Consider the following 25030-nt stretch of genomic DNA (forward strand, 5'->3'; position numbering starts at 1 on the left):
ATTCTTCAAGATTAATGTACAGTTGCAGTGAAAAGCATTTCTGAAGGATCACGTGACACTGAAGAGTACTGATGGAGTAATGATGCTGAAAATTCAGATTTGATCACAAAAATGAATTACATTTTAAAGTATATTCAAATAGGAAACAGTTATTTAAGATTGTAAAAATATTAAACAATATTACGGTTTTGTTGTATTTTGGATCAAATAAATGAAGCCTTGGAATGAATCACGAATTACATTCTGGATGATAAAATATAGCCTAAAGATTTCACAGTGATCTTCTGTATTTTTTTTTTGTTACTACTACATTACTGTAGTAAAACCATGTTTTACTACATTTTATACATGTGAGGATGAGCGGAGAATATACCATAACATGATTAGCCTAAATGTTAATAAATTAAGTGTATCAGGTGACCAGGATCACTTGCGCTTTGTGTAAGTTCCAGTACGAAACAGCGCGGGGGCGCACCTGTTATTATGATTTTCCGATGGTAAAAACAAATTATATGTTGTTGTATTACACAACATATTATTATCAATATATAGCTTTTGACCAGTGAATGTGTGCAAATGTGATTTTTTTTTTTTTTTTTTTTTTTTTTTTTTTGTCCGTCATTAAAACGGCATCACATTACATTTTCATCTACATGTTACAAACTAGTTTTTGTAGCTATATAGACGGAGCACTCAGTTTTTCCTGTGGTAAAATGTATTTGGCCAAAATCGCATTTTATAAAAGATGAAATGCTACTGTATGCACAGGCTTTTTAAGTGTTGGCTATGTATTGGCTATGACTAGATGGCAAATGCTAGCCCTCTCTCTCAGGCGACGTCCAGTGGTGGACGAAGTACACAAATCAAGTACTTGAGTAAAAGTACAGATACATATGGTAAAATATTACTCCAGTAAAAGTAAAAGTACTCCTTTTTCAATTTTACTCAAGTGAAAGTACAAAAGTACTCAATTTTTTATGTACTTAAGTAAAAAAGTACTGCAAGATAGATGTTTGCAATTTTACATAGGCTACTTAATTTAATTTTATATTAGCACATTTTTTTATAATCCTACTGCTCAAAATACCTGGGATTTTTTCCAAAATAACCACTATATGGAGTCAAGATATATTTTTGTTGTTGATATGGACTACGCTGATGAGAGTGATGTTAACTGTGAAGCTTACACTGTGATTTACCTGAGAGAAAACAGAGATGACCATCTGATTTTCACCAGTAAGAACAAAGTATTTTAAAGTTAGTTGTTTTACAGAACATCAAAGTTACAGTACAGACCATAAGTTTGGAAAACTCATAAAAAGAGTTTTCTTAATTTTCATGACTATGAAGATTGTAGAGTCACACTGAAGGCATCAAGGGCTATTTGACCAAGAAGGAGAGTGATGATGACCTGGCCTACCTCTTGAAGCTCATCAAGAGAATGCCAAGAGTGTGCAAAGCAGTAATCAAAGTAAAAGGTGGCTACTTTGAAGAACCTACAATATGACATATTTTCAGTTGTTTCACACTTTATTGTTAGGTATATAATTCCATATATATTTCCACATGTGTTAATTCATAGTTTTGATGCCTTCAGTGTGAATCTACAATTTTCATAGTCATGAAAATAAAGAAAACTCTTTGAATGAGAAGGTGTGTCCAAACCTTTGGTCTGTACTGTATATATGACATGATAATAAGGCCTGAAGTTAGGAAGAACATTTTAAGGAAAAAAATAATAAAAAAAAATTCATAATGATTTTTTCTTTCTCAAACCTTGTCTGTGGTTTAAAAACACCCCTAGCCAAACGGGGTGCATCTCTTCCCACTTTGATAATTACTGTAGTTACCATGTTCTGAACATCACATCCTTTCTTTTCTAACCAGATGTAATCTATCTATCTATCTATCTATCTATCTATCTATCTATATATATATATATATATATATATATATGTATGTATATGTGGCTGAATAAAAATATTTGGACATTTATAAAAATTACATCAACTTAGCACCAACAAGCTTGTTAGCTAGACAGTTAGCATCAGCTAACAAGATTTACTTATTTTCAGTACGATGAACATTCATGTCTGTCTACTCGTCTAATCAAAACAATATACATATGTATAACGTTACTGTCGATAAACAATATAAAAACAGACGTCACATAGGACATTTTAATAAAACTGATAACATTACGGCAGCGGTGAATTTGAACATGCATGAGTTATTGTATTTAATCTGTGTTGTTTTAAGGTTTTTGTTGTTGTTGTTGTTGTTTTTTTACCTAAAATTGATGTGTCCCCGGATCTGGGCCGACACTATGTTGCTGTCTGGGTCTGCATCGTCTGCACTCGAGCATTTGAGTGGGCTTAAATAGATCTCTCTTTACAACGGATTTAGTTCCCAAACAACTGACAGTTTTGACCTAAATATGATTTTCAGTTACAATAATTAATCCAAAATTTCGACATAACTTACTTTTAGCAACATCAGACGCACGCGCGCTCACAAGATCTCCCGGTTCTTACTTCTGGAGACTCACACTAAACGGTTCATTTGAATCAGTGAGTGGTCGACTCCAGAACAGCTGCAATCGGATCATTCTAATTCGTAAACGAATTGTTTGGTGTGATTCGCGATCCGATTTAAAAGTTTATTTTGAAAAGACTCAGTTCGTTCATGATGAATCAGACACCGCTTCTGCGTGTCGGAGCACGTGATATAGGGAGTAACGATATGTTTTATGAAATGTAGTGAAGTAAAAAGTACGATTTTATGCTTTGGAATGTAGTGAAGTAAAAGTAAAAGTTGCTCAAAATAAAACTACTCCAGTAAAGTACAGATACTTGAAAAATGTACTTAAGTACAGTAACGAAGTAAAGCTACTCCGTTACTGTCCACCACTGGCGACGTCCCACATGTCTCAGTGAGTCAGTCAGACATCCAATAAATAAAATATGAGCCTTTATAGACATAGTGTTTAGTAGTAGCCTACTTATTCAAACAACAAGATATTTATTTACCCTTCGCAAAACTTTGTTCAGCTCAGCTGTTGTCTACTGTGCGGCTGATGTGGAACTTCAATTGATTCAATGAATATAGAGGGGGCGGAGTTATCAGCTTACTGACAGCTTGAGGATCGAATAAGATTTACACAAGCTCGTTTTAAGAACTTTCATTTGCGAAATATTTGTAAAACAGACAGACAAACGTAAAGGGTGACCAATAGCATTGATTAAAAAAAAAAAAAAAAAAAAAAACACCAATAAAAGGGCACTTCGGAGTGTAAGGGCAAAAAGGGCATGTGCTCTGCACAGGTTGAGCCCTACCTGTGCACGTGCCTGCTCCCTAATAAAGGTAACTAATTAGGTTTCTTAGTTACTTTTTATTGAAAGTATTGCGTTATGATACTTTTGAGTTACTTTTTAAATCTGTCTTGGGCTTGCTTGTTTGTTTTTAATATAAAAAGTTATTTTACAAATGTAAAAACGCTTTGACACCAAAAGTGAAACGAATATGCCTCAGGCTAAAGGAAATGCAAACTCACGTCTGTACAGTAGAGGGTGGTGCCACTCAAACAAATTGCATTAAGAATATAACGCAGAAGAAGAAAGCTCAACACTATTCAGCAATAACAAAAATGAAACACAAGTGTGTCATATTTCCTTACTAGTACGGTTGAATTGGATCATCAAAGGTCATCAAAGGCACTGGTTAATAAAATGGGGTTAAATACATAAATGATATTTTTTATTTAACATATTTAATTATTGCAGGTTTGCATAATAATTTGCGTTTGCATTTGACTGCATTATTCATTTTGAGGAATACTGAATCTGTTTTGAGCAGGTGACATAAGTAAATCCATGTTCACATTTAGTCTAGAACTACAGTAACATCATGTTCACAGTGCACACAACGCTTGTGCTCTTACTCATGATTTCTCTCAACATGGCAACATGAGAGCTGTCAGTCAATAAATGGGAAACAAAGGTATTTCCTTCTAAATTAAAAAGAAGGCATTACTTTAGACATTACTAGTTACTTAAAAAATTAATCTGATTACGTAACTCGCGTTAATTGTTATAAAAACACCCCAACACTGGTGATAACTACACCTCGGAACAATATCCTTGATTGATACAAGATTGTTTTCTGATGAACGACAAAAACATTAAAGGTCAATCAAAATCCAGAATCCACCCTGCTTTAAAGAGCGTGGCCATTTAGCAACTGTAGATTATAACATTGAGTGCTGGTGTGAGAATGCTAATTTAAGTTATAGTTACTTCACATTTATTGTTCTTGGTAAAGTGGTGGAGATTTTCCAGTGACTCGTTCCACAAGTTAAATTTTTCACCAGTAGCCTAGGTGGCGACAAGTGAATTTCTTTCTGAATTATTTATTTGAGTCACTCACTCAACTGATTTGTTTAAGCAAACTAATTCATTTAGGAACGTTGCTCATGATCATCCGATTTTGACTCAGTTTGGAACTATTTCTGTCATCTGAGCAAAATGCACAACTAACAATATTGTGTCTAAAATGTAAGTTAATGATTATTATTGTCTTGCTAATTGAACTATTGTATACCACATTATTGCTTATAGATTTTATCCTCATTTTGATATTAAACATGGGTATGAAATTCTCCTGTGTTTTACTTACCGGTATGGCCCATCTATAACTAGTATGACATTCATATTGTGTGTATTTTTACCAGTGGATTCTTTTCAATGGAAAGTAAGAAGTCTAAAGAGAAAGAGAACGCTAACACTGTAAGTGGATGACAGCACTATGATCAGTCATTGCGAGTGCTGATGCCTCACAAAGACCTCTGACATTTGTCATAATTGCTTTATATTGATCTGCTGTTTTGCAGTCACATTTCTCCTCTCAAGCTATTAAGCTCTCCCATTCAACTCACATCCAGACTGCCAAAAGAAGAACAAAGTCTGACAAGAACCAGAACTTTAAAACAACAAAAAGAATAGCTTAAACCTCAAATCTGAACTCGTTTTTAGAAGAAACCAGTTTTTTTCTCTCTAAAACAAAAAAATTGAGCAACGGCACACTGGATAGTGCACATACTAATGGCAAAAAGCTCTGAAATAAACCTTTCTTCTTCTTTATTTAATTTCTTCCAACTTGATAGTGAGATTAAATACATATTTAAATAAAAGAGTGAACGAGGTGAACAAGAGTGTCACTTTCATAACAGTTCATGAAAACAGCTTTAACATGTTAGTAGTAGCAATAGCATTATGCTCTGAAATCAGATTGTTCATTTAATGAAATTTAAAACAGATTTAGCAAAAATCAAAACTTTGTTTGACTGTGGGGTCACGTTTATAGAAACATTCTGGGGCCTTTATTTATGATTGAATGAAAGTAATTAGTTGAATGCTGCATTTCCGTTTGAGACTTGAAATGGAGCATCAGTGATCAAGACAGAAGTCATGCTGAATTAATTTTCCTAAATTGTCTGTTTAATCAGTTGAGGCTGTGGGGTACGACCATGATTACAGCAGGAAATGAAGCAAACTATTTACCCAATCATATCAAATCTAACAAGGACTTCTGTGACACATAACATGTTATAAAGATGTGATAAGATGTTACGTGACATCTTAAAATATATATTTTGTATTTGATTTTAACACTAAAGGTTTCATCAGTGAAATTTCATAGGCAAAAAAGCTCCATTATCCAGTGTAGCATTGTATGAAGCATTATTTTTTTATGCTTATGGTGGAATTTATTCGGTTCCATTGCATATGTTTTAATGAATTTTTTTTTAATTTATCCTGGCATTTTCATCCAGCATTTATTATGCGATATTTCAAAATGCCCATAAAAATAGGTTGATGGAAACATAGCTATTATTTTCGCAATGCTGTCATCAGTTTTTAGTAAATCATTGTCATGTAAATGTACTCTACATGTAGTCTCTGTTTCAGATCATTCAAACTTTACGAAGAAAAAAAATAAATGTTTTTTTTTTTTTTTTTTTGACAGGGGACCCGTGTTGCTCTCAAAGCTCGGCGCTGACCTGTAACTCCAGCTCCACTGAGCCTCCGTCATCCGTCGCTATTCTTAGCAGACTGAGTGATGACCACTGTGTTATTCTAACTGGGCTGAAAACTAGGCTAACTCCAAGACGACTTCCTCAACCCCCTTGGAGGCTCACAGCGAGTTCATTTCTGACCTCTTCACAGTGAGTTAAGATAACATGCAGACGACACATCCTCAACAAAGGCTGGAAAAAGAACAAAAAAATGTCAAACATAGGAAGAGAGAAGCTCATTTTTATCAGTTAAAGCTTCCCGTTTCACATTTCTACTACAAGCATTTACTCCTATTTTAACATATGCAAATAAAATAGGCCGCTTAGTGGAGGGCCAGAAAGTGTTGTACCAAAATTCTCTGTGGGACAAACCTGAGCCCTCTTATTCTCTCACTAAACATTTATCTCTTTTACATCCACTCGCCAAAACCATCCCAGCGACCAGACTTTAACATGTGCGCTGAATTATTCAAAGCTCACGCTCAATTATTTATCAGTCTGGTATATTTGGATCGTTTGTTAAGAGTCTGAAGGATGGAATAGCGGGCCGTCCATGAAATCCATGGCTCTTTAGACCTACATTGTCCACGAAAATGTCTGTGAAATCAGGCAAAGATATAATCTGCTGACACAGGACTTTCTAGAAAGCTCTGCTATCATTAACAAAGTGATAGCTTTAGCTCCCAATAAGAGTAAAGCACGCTCTGCTCAATCTATTCTGCAGACTTTTCCCACCAAGCAGTGGGAAAAAAAAGAGTCTGCAGATTCCATCCTCAAGCAAACAGAGTGGTTTTGGCAGCGAGTCAGACTGAACTGTGACAGTGCATATCCATTAGCAATAATGCAAGCTTTCACCTCTTCGATGCAACTGTCCATGTGTAATGAATCCATTATTGGAGTCCTCATAAATAAGTAAAGCTAGTTTATTAGAAAATGTGCCTTGATGAAATTAACTGAAGGAAATAATTCTAAAGATCCCCAGTTAGAGACCTGTATAGTGAGTCTAAGGGGTAGCAGTAAACACTAGAGTTTCTCTGGTACTATCCACATATTTACCAAGCAGAAATCTCTTGTTATAGGTTCCTGTTCTCTCTGGCCTCCCGAGGACCGAGTATGTCCACAAAAGAGAAGGTTTCCTTAGGTCAACAAGGTCTCTCTGCTCTCCACATAATTACTTCCTGTAAATGTCAGTGCAAAGTAGAAGACCACTGAATACTTATAAGACCACGTGCACTGTTTTCAAATTCCCTCGCTGTCACATCTTTTCCTTTCCATTCCAGTCCTCATCTTTACAGACTTCTAAATACTAAGAGTGCAAAGTTTATATAGCGTAGGCCTATATGTGTATGTGTGTGTGTATAGAGAGAAAGAGAGAGTAGTAAAGAGTTAGTAAATTACTAAAACTAATAACTGAAATTGAAAAAAAATAACTATAATTTGAAATAAATATCGTTTCTTATCAGCCCTAAACATACTGTCTTGCTGGTCGGCTCACTAGCTTTGAAACCGAGCTTATGTGTTGTAGGCAGTAAGTTAGTATTCCAGTCGATCCCTTTGACTGTTTTCGTGGACTCAACAGGGATATGATTTATGTCCCTACGTTGAAAGACTGGACAAAAGGCCTGACGATTTAATTTATCGTACCAAACACAACACCCCAACCCCATGGCCCTTCTGCGTGCATTTCTACTCACTCACTGTAATTATTTCACTTATCATTTCAAAAGACTGCTTCTGGCCTCCCTTGCCATTAATACCACAACGGGAAAAGAGCCGACCGCCATTAACTGCTGAGATTCAGCCTCAGATTCATTTAAAGCTCCATTTAAAAAGCAGTGAGTGGAATTCTGAAGAACAGATAGTGACCAGAAAAAGGAGAAAGCTTTTCAACGCACAAAACTATCACTAAAACCATTCAGACTCTAACCAGAATGCACTTCTCCTGAAATGACCATCATTTTAAAGACTAGTTTTGCTTATTAAAAGCATTTAAGTGCCTCGCATTGCTAAATAAAAGTGAAATTACAAAGAAAGATAAAAACGAGGGTTCAATGGCTTTTGAACTCTTTGCTCTGAGAAGCCAAACATTATAAACTGAGAAAATCTGTTGCGTTTTCTTTCTTTTTTTCTCAACACTTTGAGTTTTGATATAAGCTAGAAGTCAAGAGACAAACATTGACTTTATTAAAGAGAGAACGCGAGATCAGAACGAAATCTCGCTAGTCACCTTCAGGCAAGTACACTAGTGACATCTTGTGGCTATACTGAGTCATGCATAGGCCAAAACCAGACCATAAACCCGGGAGCCTAAAGCTCTCACTTAGTTCTCTCAAAGTCTAAAGACAGTTTAAGACCCCCAAAATTAAGATCAAAGGTCCAAACTATCAATTCTAATGAAAACTATTCATTTTACATTGGTTTTAAGACTCATAGTCAATCAGGATCCCTTCACCCGGACCAAGGTCACATTTTAATGCTTAAAATATAATATATTCAACTGAGCATTCAAGAGCAAGGCATGCGATTCAGATTTGTAGAACTCAGTAATAATCAGATAAATATGATGTTTGGGCCAGTACGATTTTTATTTATTTAAATTAATAAATTTACTCAACATAGACATATTAAACTGAGTAGGGATTTTTACGTTGTTACAAAAAATATATATTTCAAATAAATGCTGCTGTAGTACTCTCTACAACATTACAAATAATAATGTTTGAGCACAAAATCTACATATTATAATTATCTTTTAGCCTAAGTGTCATGTGCCACTGAAAACTGGAGTAATGAGCTGAAAATGCAGCTTTGTATAACTGGAATAAACTACATTATACAATTTCATCAAATAGAAAAGGGTTTTATCATTATCAAATCAATGCATCCTTGGTAATGATAATAAAATAAAAGGCTTTAAAAAAAAAAAATAATAATCTAAAGGTACTCCAAACACTTGAACGGACCCAAATGAAGACGTAAATATATTTATATTTATACATATAAATAAAATTCTATATCTCTTTTATTCATTAAGTATCCATGTTAACTAATAAAACTTAAACTGAAACTAATGTCCGATTACATTTTCTTTTCCTCAGAGACAATAAAAACACATTTAAATTTATAAACTTTACTTGGGCAACATTTTATTTATTTGTCAGGTGTCAGCTGCAAGGGTCTGAAAGGAGATAAATGGTGCTTTGGATCAATTAGCCTTCCATCAATGCTCCGCTATAAACTATACAAAATTTCAGCAGTTCATTTCACTACGGACATTATTATTCTGGTCAAAGAGCGGTTTTCCTCTTGAATTTCTTTCAACTGCACACCACACACACAGACCACACACACACACACACACACTACTCAGCAATACCAGCTACATTCATCTAGTAGATGCCGTGCATATATCAAGACAGACATCCATGCAGCATCCGTGCCGATCTTTTAGTAAAAGTTAATATACAGTGCAGCCAGTCAAAATGGTATCAGTCTTTCATAATTTCCTTTAGTCAATCGAGCTCCAGTTGGTTTGAGTGTATATTTTAAGCACACGGGGGAACAGACTGAGCATGCCCAGATGAGAGGGGCATGTAAGCTGGGGCAGGGCCTGAGGTGACAAGGTAACTTGGAGATTCAGATTCATTTGGCAGATTTCTGAGCTTTCTGGGCAGATTTGGTCACTTTCCCGCTGCCGCCAATCTTCTTTTCCACACTTTTGATGACACCGACTGCAACAGTCTGTCTCATATCTCTGACAGCAAAACGTCCTGCGAAAACACAGAAACACACACATTTCTTTTAACATGAATATTCACAATAGCCTAGTGTTTTATTCTGGTGTGTTAATGTGAGCTGACTTAAACTCAACCACAATCATCTGTCAGAAGTGTGCCTAACAAAAACAAGATTTTCTTTCTGAACACTGGTTTTAATGGAGATTATAGGGGGGAAATAATGAGAACAAGATGTAATAAAAATTATATCTCGCAGTGAAACATCGGGTCAAAAGACCTGAGTCTGTATAATGAAACTGGCCTAATCATCAGTTTTATTGGAGCTGCAGCATCTGAGGAAATTTAATCCAGAGAGAGAAACATGAAAATCATGAACTCATGTTTTCAAAGGGATGATGTGGAGGCTCACATCACTGATGAGTCAGACCTTTAACCTGACAACGACTGCAGTGTATCTCATTAATCATTAGAGAGTGACCAGCAGGGAGTTAAAAATATATGAGACAAAAATATCAAAGAACTAATTAGCAGAGCCTTGCACAAGGTTTTAGTTTACCTTATATTGATTTTGTGTGGGTTTGACATACAAATTGAGTGATTGTTCTTTTCGATGTTAAAATTATTTCTACTATCCTTTTTACGTTTTTTTTTTTTATGTGGCTATAAGATGCCTTCAGGTTAATTTCTATCAATATTTTCCACCCCATCTATGTTACCATTATGAAGCAGCCAAAATAAATATTTGTATTGTTAGAAATGCAGAAAAAAATAAGCAATGCAAAACAAAAATGATGTAAAACAAAACAAAGGCAAAATAAATAACAGAAGAAAAACATAAAAGCAAAGCAAATCAAAACAAAGCAAACACGAACAATATGAAAGAAAAACAAAATTTTAAGCAAAATAAAACAATACAATAATACAATAGTAGAGCAAAAAAAGAAGAAGAATCAAAACAAACCATGAAAGAAAACAAAACGAAGCCAAGCGAAACTAAGGCTATGTCCACACGTAAACTAGTAATTTTATAAACTGAGTTTTTCCTTATTCCGTTTTTAAAATAATCCCCATCCACAAGAAAATGCAAATGCATGCTATGAAGCACTGTCAAGAGCATGCCATGCCAACAGATGGCGATATAATCTCAACCGTAAAGTCATGTTGGCCAATCAGAAACCTGAACAATTTTCCAGTAGGCGGAGATAACAGCGCTGGCTCCGACCTCACAAGCCAAAAATACGGGGTTCGCTGCCTACACGATAACACTGCAACTAGAGCTTGTGAAAATCTTCACCCTGGCAGGCGTTTTCAAACATGTTTGGTTTCAGTGACCTGGTGCTGCGTTTGCATGTGGACGAACTGCCAAACCGCATAGAAAAAGCTGTGGTTTTGAAAATAGACGCACTAGTGTGGACAGGGCCTAAACTTTAAAACAAAAAAAAGTCAAATTGATTCATAAGCTATTTCACATAAGGTTAGGAAGCGAACACATACCCAGTGGAGGGTACTGAGAGAAGCTCTCCACACACATTGGTTTTCCTGGGATCATCTCCACGATGGCGGCATCTCCAGACTTCAGGCTTTTGGGGTTGTCTTCCAGCTTCTTGCCTGAACGGCGATCAATCTTCTCCTTAAGCTCAGCAAACTTACAGGCAATGTGAGCTGTGTGGCAGTCTATGACAGGAGAGTAACCTGCGCAGATCTGTCCTGGGTGATTCAAAATGATGACCTGATAAAAAGTGAATAGAAAGAAGAGAAATCCAGATAGAGATAAAGAAAGATATCAAGACTAACAAACAATTTGACAAAGACCGTGATCCCACCTGTGCTGTAAACCCTGATGCTTCCTGAGGCGGGTCTGACTTACTGTCCCCACAAACGTTACCTCTTCTTATGTCTTTTACAGACACATTCTTCACATTGAAGCCTACGTTATCTCCTGGCAGAGCTTCAGTCAGAGACTCGTGATGCATCTCCACCGACTTCACCTCTGTAGTGATGTTGACTGGGGCAAAGGTCACCACCATACTGGGCCGCAGGATACCGGTCTCCACCCTGCCCACCGGCACAGTCCCTATACCTGAAGAGAAAGACATGGCCTCTCTGAATAACCATGTTCTGCACACATAGTGATGTAGCAAAGCTTCCTGAACTCAAAATACAACTGCAAGCTGATCTTAGAATGACATCATCCTATAAAATGTGTGTGTTAATCCCACCTCCAATCTTGTAGACGTCTTGTAGGGGCAGACGTAAGGCTTTGTCAGTGGGCCGTGTTGGAGGCATGATGGTATCGAGAGCTTCCAATAGAGTCACGCCACTGGCATGCTGCTCCTTCCTGTCCAGCTTCCAGCTTTTAAACCATGGCATCTGCACAGCACAAATTAGATGATTTTATTAATCAAATCACTAGCATTCTGCCAGCAGTTTAATTGGAAACTGAAAGCCCGTATGAGGTCACTGCTGAAAACGAACATACACATGCCAAGGAGACTTACATTAGAAGATGGTTCTAGCATGTTGTCGCCATGCCACCCTGAAATTGGGACGAAGGGCACCGAGGCGGGGCTATAACCGATCTTTTTGATGTAGGCGCTCACTTCTTTAACGATCTCATCATAGCGTTTCTCACTGTACGGTGGCTCTGTGGAGTCCATTTTGTTGACGGCTACAATCAGCTGCTTGACGCCCAGCGTGTAGGCCAGTAGGGCGTGTTCCCTCGTTTGCCCATTTTTAGAGATGCCCGCCTCAAATTCACCCACTCCAGCTGCCACAATTAGAACAGCACAATCCGCCTGGAGGAGAGAGCCACATTGTTTCAAGATACACATATTAATGTTCTGCATGGGTCACTCAATCCACAGGAAGTTAGGGAGCTTCTAACCCAGCATCGATATGCCACTTATTCTTGTAAAATACCTGAGATGTCCCAGTGATCATGTTCTTGATGAAGTCTCTGTGTCCTGGAGCATCGATTATAGTTATGTAGTACTTGGTGGTCTCAAACTTCCAGAGTGAGATGTCTATGGTAATCCCTCTCTCCCTCTCGGCCTTCAGCTTGTCCAGAACCCAGGCATACTTAAAGGAACCTTTTCCCATCTGCCAAAACAAAAGTATGTGAGCATACAGGGGGTAAATGCCTTCACTGAGGTGTGAAGTTGTGTGTACACACAAAAGCAATTGTATTATTAGATTATGACAGTACATATGTTATCAGAGCAAAAACTTACATCTACTGTATATTGAAATAAATTCTCAAACATTGATATTATGCTAGGAATGTATAGTGTTGTTCCAGTGGGAGAATTCAGTGGCAAATGTGTAAACTGTAAAAAATAAAAACTTGTCAACCCTACCTTCATATTAGGAATATTTTCTCTAATCTCTTTAAAACAAGTAATCAAGTAAAATTTACTATGGAAGGTTTTAATAATTTAAGGGATGCACTATGCCTCAACACTGAATTAACCCACTTTCCCCAGCTGACTGTCCTTGTAATACAAGTTTCACAAGTGGAAAGTTGTAGGTTCATATCCCACAAGGGTCCATACACTATGCCTCAACATTGTTCCTTTGAGTTAAATCACTTGCCCCCAGCTGACTGTCTTTCTAATAATTATCTTACCAAGTTTCACAAATGGAAAGTTATAGGTTCATATCCCACAGGGGTCCATACACTATGTCTCAGCTTTGTGACACTGAGTTTAATCACTTGCCCCCAGCTTACTGTCTTTGTAATAAGTCTCTTAAAAGTTTGCACAGAAGGAAGGTAATGGGTTCTTATCCCATAGGGATCCACAAACTATGCCTCAACATTGTCCCATTGAGTTAAACCACTATCCCCGGCTGACTGAGCTTATAATAAGTCTTATTTCAAATTTCACAACTGGAATGTTATAGGTTCAAGTCCTAGAAGTGTCCGTATCTTGTGCCCTTGAGTAAGGCAGTTGCTCTAGACAACTCTCACTCTTATGAACTGCAGTTTTCACAGGGATGAGCAACTGTGGTCCTGGAGCACCATTGTCCTGAAGAGTTTAGTTTCACTCCTACTCAAACACACCTGCTTTTCATTTTCAAGCAATCCACAAGACAAAAAGGAACAAATTTCAGGTTTGTTCGATTAGGATTGGAAACTATGCAGGACAATGGCTGTCAAGGACTGGAGTTACCCATCTTTGTTGTTGGTAAAAACCCCGGCTAAGGCCGATAATGTTCAGTCAAGCTTATCAATGTACCTAATATTTAGGAAACCTAAAACACAAATTCAACAGGCTTCGCTGTACAGTTTTACTACCCTACATTTTGCTACTTGAAGAACAAGTCACCCTCAAAGACCCACTGGGATTGCACCCATTTGCTCAGGTTTCATTCTCGCAGTCTAATGTGCATCAGAAAGAGAGAAGTGCAGGGCCTGACTAATGGTTCTGCCTGCTCAAGAAATCCATTTACCTTTTTCTTTCATCTCCAATGGCGTCTTCCAAAGAGTAAATGTCTCAATGTAATTACACATCATTTCTCCCTCTGCTCTCGAGTGCACGAGAGGAGAGGAAGGCATAGTGTGATTCATGATGAGATTCTTACATAATTACCCTACACAATAAGTGGGATGGAGTTACCGATAATTTAGCACAGACCACAATTCTCATAACGCATTTGGGATTTGGCTATGCCAGTGAGGTCACTTAAATTTAAATGGAAGGTTCAACTGAACTGCTTTTTCTTTTGATCAATGTTTATTACTTTACCAACTTAAAATTATTCAGTATCTGGCTTCTAACTTAGCCATTTCAATCCACTTGAACACCAAATTGTTTGAGATCCCGTTTGCCTACCTCAGCAGCCTCTTTTTCAAACTTCTCGATGGTTCTTTTATCAATTCCTCCACATTTATAGATGAGATGCCCAGTGGTGGTGGATTTCCCAGAATCAACATGGCCGATGACCACAATGTTGATATGGATCTTCTCTTTCCCCATGATGGTACAGGACAGGAGGAAAGGATGGGAACAGATGGAGCTCTCTTCTGTCTACACACGTCGCAGACAAAGAACATTTGTACACATAGACAACATTTCTTTATTTGAGCTCTATTTGTTATTTTCAAAACTCATTCCTTACAAGTTTACGTACCCCTTGCAGAAACATACCCTTTTTTTAGTAGGTACTACCCTGAAGACATTACATAATATAATATTTGAATATATTAAACAAAATTACACAAATCAAAAATGGACATACCCTCGGCTTTCAAGACATATATTGCCTCTCTGAGCATGTTATTATTTTAACCATAAGTCAAATGAGTCCATCAGTTGATTGTTAAAATCATACCAAAATATACAAAGAACTTACAATACCTGGAGGCTTTTTGTCAAAAACAATGGGTAGCTTCACTGCGCGGGACAAACCAGAGACTCATGCGCAACAATCACAAAAGCCTACGGACAGTATTTGATGCAGGAGGAAACAACACATCAAATTAAGATGCAACTTTTGAACGGGATGTGTAAATTCTGCTATTAATTTGTCAACATATTAAAACAAGAAAATAGTTTGTTGAATAGCTTCATCAAGGCAGTACTTCATAAAAACACAGAAAAGAAAAAAGCTGAGTATAGTTAAAGTCTAGCAGAATTCGGATGATTGTGGCCTCTTACCTGCAGCTGACAGGCGGACCCTGTTCTCCCCTCAGCAAACAGACACACTGTGCTCCTGCAAAGGTGGCGGCACAGTCCAAGTCTGTGTGCGTAATGAACTCACCCCACTTTGATACAGCAATGCGGCACTCAAAGTGGGGGGAGGCTGGTGCTGAGGGACTGCAGTGAGACAGCTGCAACAGCAGCAGAAACGAGCCGAGAGGAAAAGTACGAGAGATGGAGGAGGAACACACTGGAATAGAGCAGCATTCAGTGACTCAGCATCTTATCCTCAATTAACTCCGGCTGGATGAGAATCGGATTGGCTCCCTGGGTCGGTCTGAAATATGACACCTACAAATTCCTAGTATACATGTAGTATTATTAATGTTTATTACCAGATTATTCTAGATGTAAATATTTCTGTCTTCGGTTAGAATTTAAGTACATCAGAAATTGTACATTTAACATAGGAGTCTGATGTGTGTGTGCGTGTATATATTTATTTGTATATTTTTAGTTCAAAATAATTTATTTGAAATGGAAATCTTCTGTAACATAACAGTAAACATCCAACTGAACCCAGTCTTTTGAACAGCTGTGCAAGTATCATCTGATGAAGAGTAAAAAAGTGCAAGTGTTCTTCGAAGCACTGCTAGATATTTGGTTTCTAAGATTCTCCTGTGTCGTCATAGGAAGTTAAACCATTTTAAATTCCTTCTTGAATAATGTCTGTCTACCAGAATAGATCAAAGAGAGACCAGCATATTAAATATTGTTCATTGTCAGATTAGGAATTAAGAAGTCATCAGACCAACATGGTTCACTATTATTTTTTTAATCAGGGACATACTCCTGATGTGTTTAACACACATTCGGTCAAATATTTCAATCAAACATGACTCAGAAACAGTGCAAATGTCAATCACTATTTCCTAAGCATCAGATCATTGACTGTCTAATTGGCTAATAGAACCAAGTTATTTCATACAGTTAATAACACATCTAGCTCCGCTTATTTACAGTGTAAGTTCTAATAAAATCACACAACAAACTAGTCGATTCTCTGGTCCGTCTCAAGAACGTCTGCTCTGACGAAAATAAAATAAAGCTACCACTTAAAATTCCCACAAATCTTTTTTAAAAACTTGCTGTTTTGAGTCCAAACTCGGCAGAGGAAAGCTTATTTGTTTATCATACTTTCCCCATCAGTCTAGTCATATCCTACACAACCACCAAAGACTTTGCTTTGTCTATATTTGCTCCATCTGTCAGTGAAGAGCTCAGAACGCCTCTCGCAGTGAACCTCTGGACTGCAGATAACGCAGACGAACATCATGTCATTTCACTTGCACATTGGCTCTAGCACGACCAATATTAGCTACACCTTTCTTTTCAGTTCTTTTCAAATGTCTGATGTCCCAAGTCATCCTGCTGCAAGCTGTGGCTACGTCCTGCGGCGCTTGGCTCCTCCGGGGCTGGAGGGGTTGCTGGAGTTCATCACCTTCTCCACGGCTCGACTCCTCTTCCTCTTCTCCCCGGATGATTCTTTCGACCCGCTGCCCATCTCACCTGAGCCCCCCCTCTCCGCCCGCTCTCTCTCTTTCTCGCGCCCGTTGCCCGACCTCTCCGACATCTTCACCGAGGAATTGCTGCCTGACGAAGGGAAAAGGGAGGGAGGAAATAGGGAAAAAAGGGTGGGATATGGGAACACAAAGAGCAAACCATATTAAAACCAATTTTAGAGGAAATAAAAACTTATTTCCACCTAAATTAACTATTTGTATCATAATAAAAAGTGGTGTGTAATTTCCGCACTAAATGAAGCCTGCCATTGGCATTAGCAATTGTCAAAGTTGGAAGTGGTGGAAGGACCTGTTCGTCCAAACAGTGATAGATAGAGAAGAAAATTGATCTGAAATTTTTGCAGTTTGTTTTGATGATGCTAGGGTCACAAAAACTACACACCTCACCTTTAAAGGGTTAGTTCACCCAAAAAGTTATGTCATTTATGACTCACCCTCATGTCTTTCCAAACCCATAAGACCTCCGTTTATCTTCGGAACACAGTTTAAGATATTTTAGATTTAGTCCGAGAGCTCTCAGTCCGTCCATTGAAGCTGTGTGTACGGTATACTGTCCATGTCCAGAAAGGTAAGAAAAACATCATCAAAGTAGTCCATGTGACATCAGAGGGTCAGTTAGAGTTTTGTTGAAGCATCAAAAACACATTTTGGTCCAAAAATAACAAAAACTACGACTTTATTCACCATTGTCTTCTCTTCCATGTCTGTTGTGAGAGAGAGTTCAAAACAAAGCGTGTTGTGATATCCGGTTCGCGAACGAATCATTCGATGTAACTGGATCTTCTTGAACCAGTTCACCAAATCAAACTGAGTAGTTTGAAATGGTTTGCGTTAGGGCTGCACGATGTGTCATTTAAGCATTGATATCGCGATGTATGAATCCACGATGTGCGATGTAGGCTGTCGTAGTTGATCTGTTATTCATTAACTGTACGGGCCAGCTGCTCCCCGGCCCTTGACGAATGTGATTCGCAGATTAATTGCAAACCTTAACCATCATAGAGTGAAAGTTTATCATTGACAGGACTGAAAAACACATGCAAGTTTAATAGGGCAGAGAGAGAGAGATCACGAGAGAGAGCGCGCGCGAGAGAGTCAGAGACAGACAGCGCGCGAGAGAGACGGAGACGGAGAGCGCGCGAGAGAGAGACAGAGCGAGCCATCTTCAAACAACACGAGCGCTGTCTTGCTCTCTCTCCCTCGCGCATATTAATCAATTGACACAATGGTGTCGATGTTTAAATCATTTAAAATGAGAATGTAAGTGTGCTCACCCCATTTTTGTTTGTAAGAAAAAATATCGCAATATATCGCAGAAAAATAAAATATCGCAATGTCATTTTTTCCCAATATCGTGCAGCCCTAGTTTGCGTATCTAATATGCATTAATCCACAAATGACTTAAGCTGTTAACTTTTTTAATGTGGCTGACACTCCCTCTGAGTTCAAACAAACCAATATTCTCTGTGAAGAGAGAACTGAAGATGAACACCGAACCGAGCCAGATAATGAACGAAAGATTGACTCGTTCTCGAGTCAAGAACCGGTTGCATCGGTTTTCAGATCACCAGTAGTTCTTTCGGACAGTTCAATTCAATAAACCGGTTGAAGAAAACGGTTCACTGGTTCTTTTGCGCTCAACGTAATGGCGTCATTTGCGATGATTGCCCTCGATTCAAGCCTTCGGTTTACCCGCGCTCATAACACTAGCACAGAATCAGACATGAATCACACATGCTTAGTATCATCAGCTCCTCGGTTCTCGAATAGGACGCATCTGACAGAAACGGTTCTTGACTCGAGAACGAGTCAATCTTTCGTTCGTTCTTTTGTTCTTGCTGGGCTCGGTGTTTATCTTCAGTTCTCTCTTCACAGCAGTTCAGTCAGTGTACTGTTTGAGTACATGAATTACTCCAGGATATTGGTTTGTTTGAACTCAGAGGGAATGTCAGCCACTTTAAAAAAAGTTACAGCTTAAGTAATTTGTGGATTAATGCGTATTGGAAACGCGAACCGTTACAAATGATTCAGTTCGATTTGGTGAACTGGTTCAAAAAGATCCTGTTACATCGAATGATTCGTTCGCGAACCAGATATCACAAATCTGCAGTGAACCCGCTCAAAACAGACACGGTAGAGAAGACAATGCTGAATAAAGTCGTCGTTTTTGCTATTTTTGGACAAAAATGTATTTTCGATGCTTCAAAAAATTCTAACTGACCCTCTGATGTCACATGGACTACTTTGATGATGTTTTTCTTACCTTTCTGGACATGGACTGTATACCGTATATAGGTTTTCAATGGAGGGACAGAAAGCTCTCGGACTAAATCTAAAATATCTTAAACTGTGTTCTGAAGATGAACAGAGGTCTTATGGGTTTGGAAAGACATGAGGGTGAGTCATAAATGACAACTTTTTGGGTTAAATAACCCTTTAAATGCATGTCTATAAAATGTCTATAAAGTTTTTCTAAAACGAATCCTCTTAATTGGTGCTGAGAGAAAAAAAACACATTTACATAATCAGCTTTACATAACATGTTTTGACAGCATAATTTGCCTTCTTAATAATTCAACTACTACTTCTAAAGCAAGTGAAACTCAAGCGCCAGTAACGTGCTGACTTCCAAAAAATACCATAAAAAATATAAATAAAATACCCACATCCCCCAAAGGTTTCTGCTCTATTAATGACAAAGCTGCTTGTTTTTCCAACTTTTTTTAATTAACAGAATATGGGAATACAGTAAATGTATGATTAATACAATATATTAAGCTTATTTATTCAGATTATATATAAATATCAATTGAAAAAAAAGAAAGGGCCCTTATGACTGGTTTTGTGGTTCAGGGACAAATATATATGCAATTTATGCATAAATGCATTTTCTTCAGTGAAAACACTAGGTATTGAGGAAAAATAAAAAGAAATACGTTTTTATTGTAATATTTTAATTTCGCTATTTTAAGAATTATTTATTAATTGAAATTTATTGACCCATTCAGAGCAGACCCTTCAAATTATTCGCCCCTGGATGATCAAGAAATAATCTCTGGTACTAATAGAGCAGTGATCCTCAAATCTGGCTCGCGAGATCCACTTTCCTGCGAAGTTTAGCTCTAACCCTAATCAAACGCGCATGAGTTTGCTAATCAGTGTCTACAGGATCATTAGAAAATCACAGGCAGGTGTGTTTAATTAGAGTCGGAGCTAAACTCTGCAGGAAACTGGATCTCGCAAGCCAGATTTGAGGATCACTTTAATAGAGTATTATTTATTTTCACCATTTTCCACATTAATAAAGTCACTTAAAAACTTCTTACATTTTCATAAATGTGCTTATGAGCAATTGAAAGCTCACTTTTGTCTAAGGTGAGCTCATTTTATTGAATGAACACTGTGCTACGTCCAAACTGATTGCACTATTTTATATATAAATCATCTTTTAGAATTTGTAACTGTTTTAAATTAATTTTAAATCAGTTTACATGTTTTAAATTGCTTGTTTTATTGTTGTGATTATTTCTTTATGATTATTTTACTTAATTTTATGTAAAGCACTTTGAATTACCATTGTGTGTGAAATGTGCTATATAAATAAACTTGCCCTGCCTAACACAAATAGCTAAGTCATACACATAACAACTACTAAAATATAAGAGTTTCAAGGGATAGTTCACCTAAAAATGAAAAATATGTCATCATTTACTCAACTTCATGTCATTCCATACATGTATGAGTTTCTTTCTTATGATAAAGACAGAATATATTTTTTGAAGAAAGCTGGTAATCAAACAGTTGATGGTCCCTATTGACTTCCATAGTATTTCTTTCCCTTATATTGAAGTCAATTGGGACCAACAGCTGTTTAATTCTTTAAAATATATTTTGTGTTCAACATAAGAAAGAAACTCATACCGGTTTGAAAGGACACAAGCGTGAGTAAATGAAGACAGCGTTTTCATTTTTGGGTTAACCATTCCTTTAATCCTTCGTTCACAAGTATTTCACCAAATAATCCAAAATCTATTCATTAAGTTGCTTCAAGTAGCAGGTACTATATACTGGCGTTCTGATCCAAACCCTACATTTTAGACGAATATTAAGACAGCATTGTGGAACAGGAATCACCTAATGCGCTGCAATGTGCGGTGCAAAATACTAGACAGTGAGATGGTAATGGTTTTAATTTCCGTTCTTTATTTTAACCTATATTTGTGTACCCTGTATATTGTTGTGTTTACACCTTGTTATAGTTACTGCAGTTCTGCTCAGAGCTGTTCACATCCTCTGAATCTTGGCAACACCATTAATGGCTAAATTAATCTGGATAATTTGCGTCACCAATAGACAAGACCACAATATCTTATTACTAGTTGCGTGCTTGTGTATGATGTTGAGCAAATTTGAGCTCTGAGAAAAACAAATTCGCTTTTACAAGCCATTAAGGACATGGATTTTATCAAGTCATACACTCGTAATTATGATAATTCTGAAATAATGCGAAAACACCATGTGCTTATTAGCTTATTGTATTGTTAGCAACATGCTAACACAACATTCTACTCAAAAATAAGTTTTGAATGCATTGGTGCTACTGGTTTTCTAAAACAAATCTGAAATGAAAGCTGCAGGAATGTGCTGACATTTAATCGATTCAAGAAAATAAACTTTTGACATGCAAAATATCTAATAATTATGATCATTCTGACTGACTGAAGACAGCTTATGCTTATTGGCATGCAGTGTTACCATACAAACACAACACTGACTCTACTGAGGTTTTGAGTGTGCTTTGTTTGTGCTGTCTGCACAGAGTTCAAAATCTGTCATTTATAAAGTTGATATGCCATGTAGGCAATAAGTATGGGGCAAAACACAAGGTTTTGGAACATAACTTGTATCTTTGATGGTTTACTTAAATTAAAGGCTGAACCAGAGTATATTATTTCTTCAACCTGTGAACTTGCAAGGGATCTCATTATCATATAAAGCTGCTGCTGCTGTTCAACAAACCCTCAACGTGCCATGCTTCACACACACAAAGAATAATAACAGCTGGGGTGCAGAGAACACACAAAAAAAGACAAAAGAGAAAGAAGGACAGCGAGAGAAAGCCGGAGAGAAAGACGCACATGGTCAGAGGTCTCTGAAGGCTGTCTACAGAGGCCTCTGGTAATGAGCTGGTCTGTACTGAGCTCAAGCTGGAGCTTTGGAACAGAGCGAAACGTTTTCTTCTGTCCATACCTCGCAAAATCCTGGCGAGCCATACTGGGACCCAGACCTTTGAAAATGAGACACAAATGACCAGTGTGAGCCACGCTGAGCTTCACGCCAACGGGAGAACGATCCAGAACAAAAAAAGTGAAGTAATGACGCAGGTTTTAATAGACGCTTTCGTCAAAAAGAAAACGAGAGAGGGGGAAAGGAAAAAGAAGGGGTGAGTAGATGAGATAAATAAAAAGAGTGGAGGAGAAGAGAACCTTCTTCGTGGGTTGCAGGTGGGTCACTCTCTTCTTTGAACTCCTCCTTCACTTCGTCTTCAGATCCCACTTTACCTGCGCAAAGACAAAAATTGCTTTTAAGTACATCAGTCAAATCAAACGGATCAGCAGTAAATCACAAGATTACGAGCGGCTCACCTTCCTTGACTTCCTGTATGATCTCTTCAGGCAGCACAAAGCTCTTCTCCGAGTTTGGAAACGGGAGTATTTCTGATTCGTGCTGCAGCAATAAAAAGTAATTTACTGATTAGATTTCAGAAATATTGTAGAATCCGCTTTATTTATCCCTGTTGGAAATAACAGCAATAAAAGATGAGTAGTCAGCTCATAATTTGTGATAATAATTAACTTTATAATATACCAATGATAACTTCTGATTATAAATGTAATCCCTCAAAATATTTCAAAAGTAGAACATTTATAATAAATGCTTCGGAAACTACAGTTAACAATTAATTGTCCTGACATATATTGGTATAATACCATATATTGATAGTACCATCATGAGAAATTATGCAATATTTCCATTTTAAATACCAAATTTTCAATTAAGAGTTTTGAATCCCACATATAATACATTACATTATTGTGACGAACAATGCATGCAGTGAATGCATATCCTAAAACAAATCTTCTCATCCCGAGTAAGCACGAGTTGAGTGGTCTTACCAGCGCCTGCATGTCGTACATGGTGCTCAGGTGATCCCAGATGACTTTAGAGGACACCTGCCTGCCGATGTTCTGACTGAACTTATCACGAATACAGATCATGTGGAAATGACGATTCACTCCTGAAAATATGAGACAGTTTCACAGAGACACGCTCCTTACAGCACAGAAAACACCTTTGTGTTGTTGTAAATTAGCATAGCCGTGATGCTATCATAGCAGCCGCGCTAATGTTTGCTAACGTCAACACACATTCAATGCTAACTCCATCCATAAACACAACACTAGTGCTCATAAAAACACAAATATGCAAAGATAGTCTACAATATATCTCAAAATGGTAACAAAGCCGTGCATGCAATCACTATATTCGATTTCCTTTCAACAAATAGCGACTGAACTCGATAAAGCCCAATAAAGAATCACTGAAAACCTTTAAATTAACTCTAAAACGCTTCATCAGTATTTTAAAATATGATTGGTATGATTAAATATTTGTATTATTAATTGATTTGAGATACTTCAAAGGTTAAAAGGAGCATGTGGTCTTATTTATGATGTTATTCGCTATTGTTTCACGTGTGGAGTTCAGGGCCTTGCTATTCATAAATCATTTTCACATAAATGAATTAATCTTACCGACGGGTTTATGACCCAGCATTGCGTGAAAAAGACACACTTCTACTTCTTGACTCCATACGATCGAGTCCTCGGCTGTGCAGATGCCGGTTTCTGCTTGTTTGTCGTCGGATGGCACAGTCTCTGCTTCCCCCATGTTTCTGCTGCTGAGACACATTTACACACGCTTCGACACAACGATCACAGATACATAACAGACCCTCAGATTGCTTTAGATTTATTGTGCAGTTTCATCAAGTGTTTACCTATTTGCAGAAAAAAAAACTTTATATTTATCATAATTTCAAGTTTTGCTTTTTTAATTTCTTTAGAATAGTTACGTTCTTACGTAATTCTTTACGATAGAATTGTTTACAGGGGTTTGTTATTAATCGTATTTATTATAAGAAATGTATATAAGTTTGTTTATATTGTCAGATTTTCAAGGTTTGCACTTTTATTTATTATTTAAATGTTTACATCAGAATTGCACTTTTTTGCTTACAGGGGATTGTTAATAATAGTCTCTTAATTCACATTCATTAATGCAATGTATATTATTGTTTAGATTATATTACAGTTATCATAATTTCAAGGTTTGCATTATTTATTTACCCTATACTTGTTTGTTAGAATGGCCCTCTTTTACTTGAAGGATTTGTTAATAACACATTTAATATATTATTGTTTATATAACCATAATTCTAAGCTTTTTTTTTTTTTTACACATCTACTTAGAACATTTCTATTTGCAAGGATTAGTTTTCTTTGTGTATTGTTTCACACTAATTTAAAGCTATTTAAATTCTTGTTTATTTCATAATTTCAAGGTGTGCCCTTTTATTTAATATGAATTTTTTAATTGTACAACATAATGACATTCATTTCCATACAGGGGTTTGTAATTAATGTAATTTTCTGTGCAAATTTGTTTATCAATGGATTGGACATGTACCTTTACAGATTGTTTGAACTAAAATGTGTTGGCAGCGTATGTACACAACCACCCTATAATGATAAAAATCCACTCAGTGCTTTTTTTTTAGGCAGCGGCTATTAGCACTAAGAGTAAATAGTGATAGAGGCTATATACACTAAGTGAAAATAGCATATTTTCTTATGACAGATGCTATTTACACTATATTAAAATAGCAGGACTTTCTGCTTTTTAAACTACTTATTGCAAATAGTGGCAATTAGCTGC

At 37.0% G+C, this 25030-nt stretch overlaps 2 protein-coding genes across 6 annotated transcripts; both read right to left on the bottom strand.

Moving 5' to 3' along the window:
• Positions 1–9208: 9208 nt before the first annotated feature.
• Positions 9209–16138, bottom strand: LOC113041085 (elongation factor 1-alpha 2). 3 transcript variants are annotated; one of them, XM_026199398.1, is made up of 9 exons: positions 15468–16138; positions 15168–15248; positions 14643–14837; positions 12730–12909; positions 12309–12605; positions 12030–12180; positions 11634–11890; positions 11305–11539; positions 9209–9843 (listed from the first exon to the last, which is right to left on the bottom strand). In XM_026199398.1, exons 3-9 carry the CDS (start codon positions 14784–14786, stop codon positions 9716–9718), a joined length of 1392 nt encoding a protein of 463 aa, XP_026055183.1. In that variant the 5' UTR covers positions 14787–14837; positions 15168–15248; positions 15468–16138; the 3' UTR covers positions 9209–9715. The 3 variants fall into 3 exon arrangements, with proteins under 3 accessions (XP_026055183.1, XP_026055184.1, XP_026055182.1); XM_026199399.1 differs by having other exon boundaries at positions 15163–15248; XM_026199397.1 differs by lacking the exon at positions 15168–15248.
• A 129-nt stretch (positions 16139–16267) lies between these two features.
• LOC113041086 (MRG/MORF4L-binding protein-like) lies at positions 16268–24034 on the bottom strand. Of its 3 annotated transcripts, none has more exons than XM_026199400.1 (6): positions 23848–24034; positions 23209–23330; positions 22678–22759; positions 22519–22593; positions 22283–22319; positions 16268–17098 (listed from the first exon to the last, which is right to left on the bottom strand). In XM_026199400.1, exons 1-6 carry the CDS (start codon positions 24002–24004, stop codon positions 16894–16896), a joined length of 678 nt encoding a protein of 225 aa, XP_026055185.1. In that variant the 5' UTR covers positions 24005–24034; the 3' UTR covers positions 16268–16893. The 3 variants fall into 3 exon arrangements, with proteins under 3 accessions (XP_026055185.1, XP_026055186.1, XP_026055187.1); XM_026199402.1 differs by having other exon boundaries at positions 16876–17102; positions 23848–24033; XM_026199401.1 differs by lacking the exon at positions 22283–22319 and having other exon boundaries at positions 16268–17102; positions 23848–24030.
• Positions 24035–25030: the final 996 nt, after the last annotated feature.

The sequence above is a fragment of the Carassius auratus genome, chromosome 23, assembly GCF_003368295.1.
Source record: "Carassius auratus strain Wakin chromosome 23, ASM336829v1, whole genome shotgun sequence".
NCBI classification, from domain to species: Eukaryota; Metazoa; Chordata; class Actinopteri; order Cypriniformes; family Cyprinidae; genus Carassius; species Carassius auratus.

What these genes read in the sequence shown, in the direction of transcription:
- LOC113041085 (XM_026199397.1), bottom strand. Translation starts at nt 14,786, where the DNA reads ATGGGGAAAGAGAAGATCCATATCAACATTGTGGTCATCGGCCATGTT. An exon ending in TGCTAGAACCATCTTCTAAT is followed by an intron (nt 12,181 to 12,308) that starts GTAAGTCTCCTT and finishes TGTGCTGTGCAG; the next exon opens with ATGCCATGGTTTAAAAGCTG. An exon ending in CATCAGGGTTTACAGCACAG is followed by an intron (nt 11,540 to 11,633) that starts GTGGGATCACGG and finishes ACTTTTTATCAG; the next exon opens with GTCATCATTTTGAATCACCC.
- LOC113041086 (XM_026199400.1), bottom strand. Translation starts at nt 24,004, where the DNA reads ATGTGTCTCAGCAGCAGAAACATGGGGGAAGCAGAGACTGTGCCATCC. An exon ending in TGTACGACATGCAGGCGCTG is followed by an intron (nt 22,760 to 23,208) that starts GTAAGACCACTC and finishes TTATTGCTGCAG; the next exon opens with CACGAATCAGAAATACTCCC. An exon ending in GCTCGCCAGGATTTTGCGAG is followed by an intron (nt 17,099 to 22,282) that starts GTATGGACAGAA and finishes TTCGTCAGGCAG; the next exon opens with CAATTCCTCGGTGAAGATGT.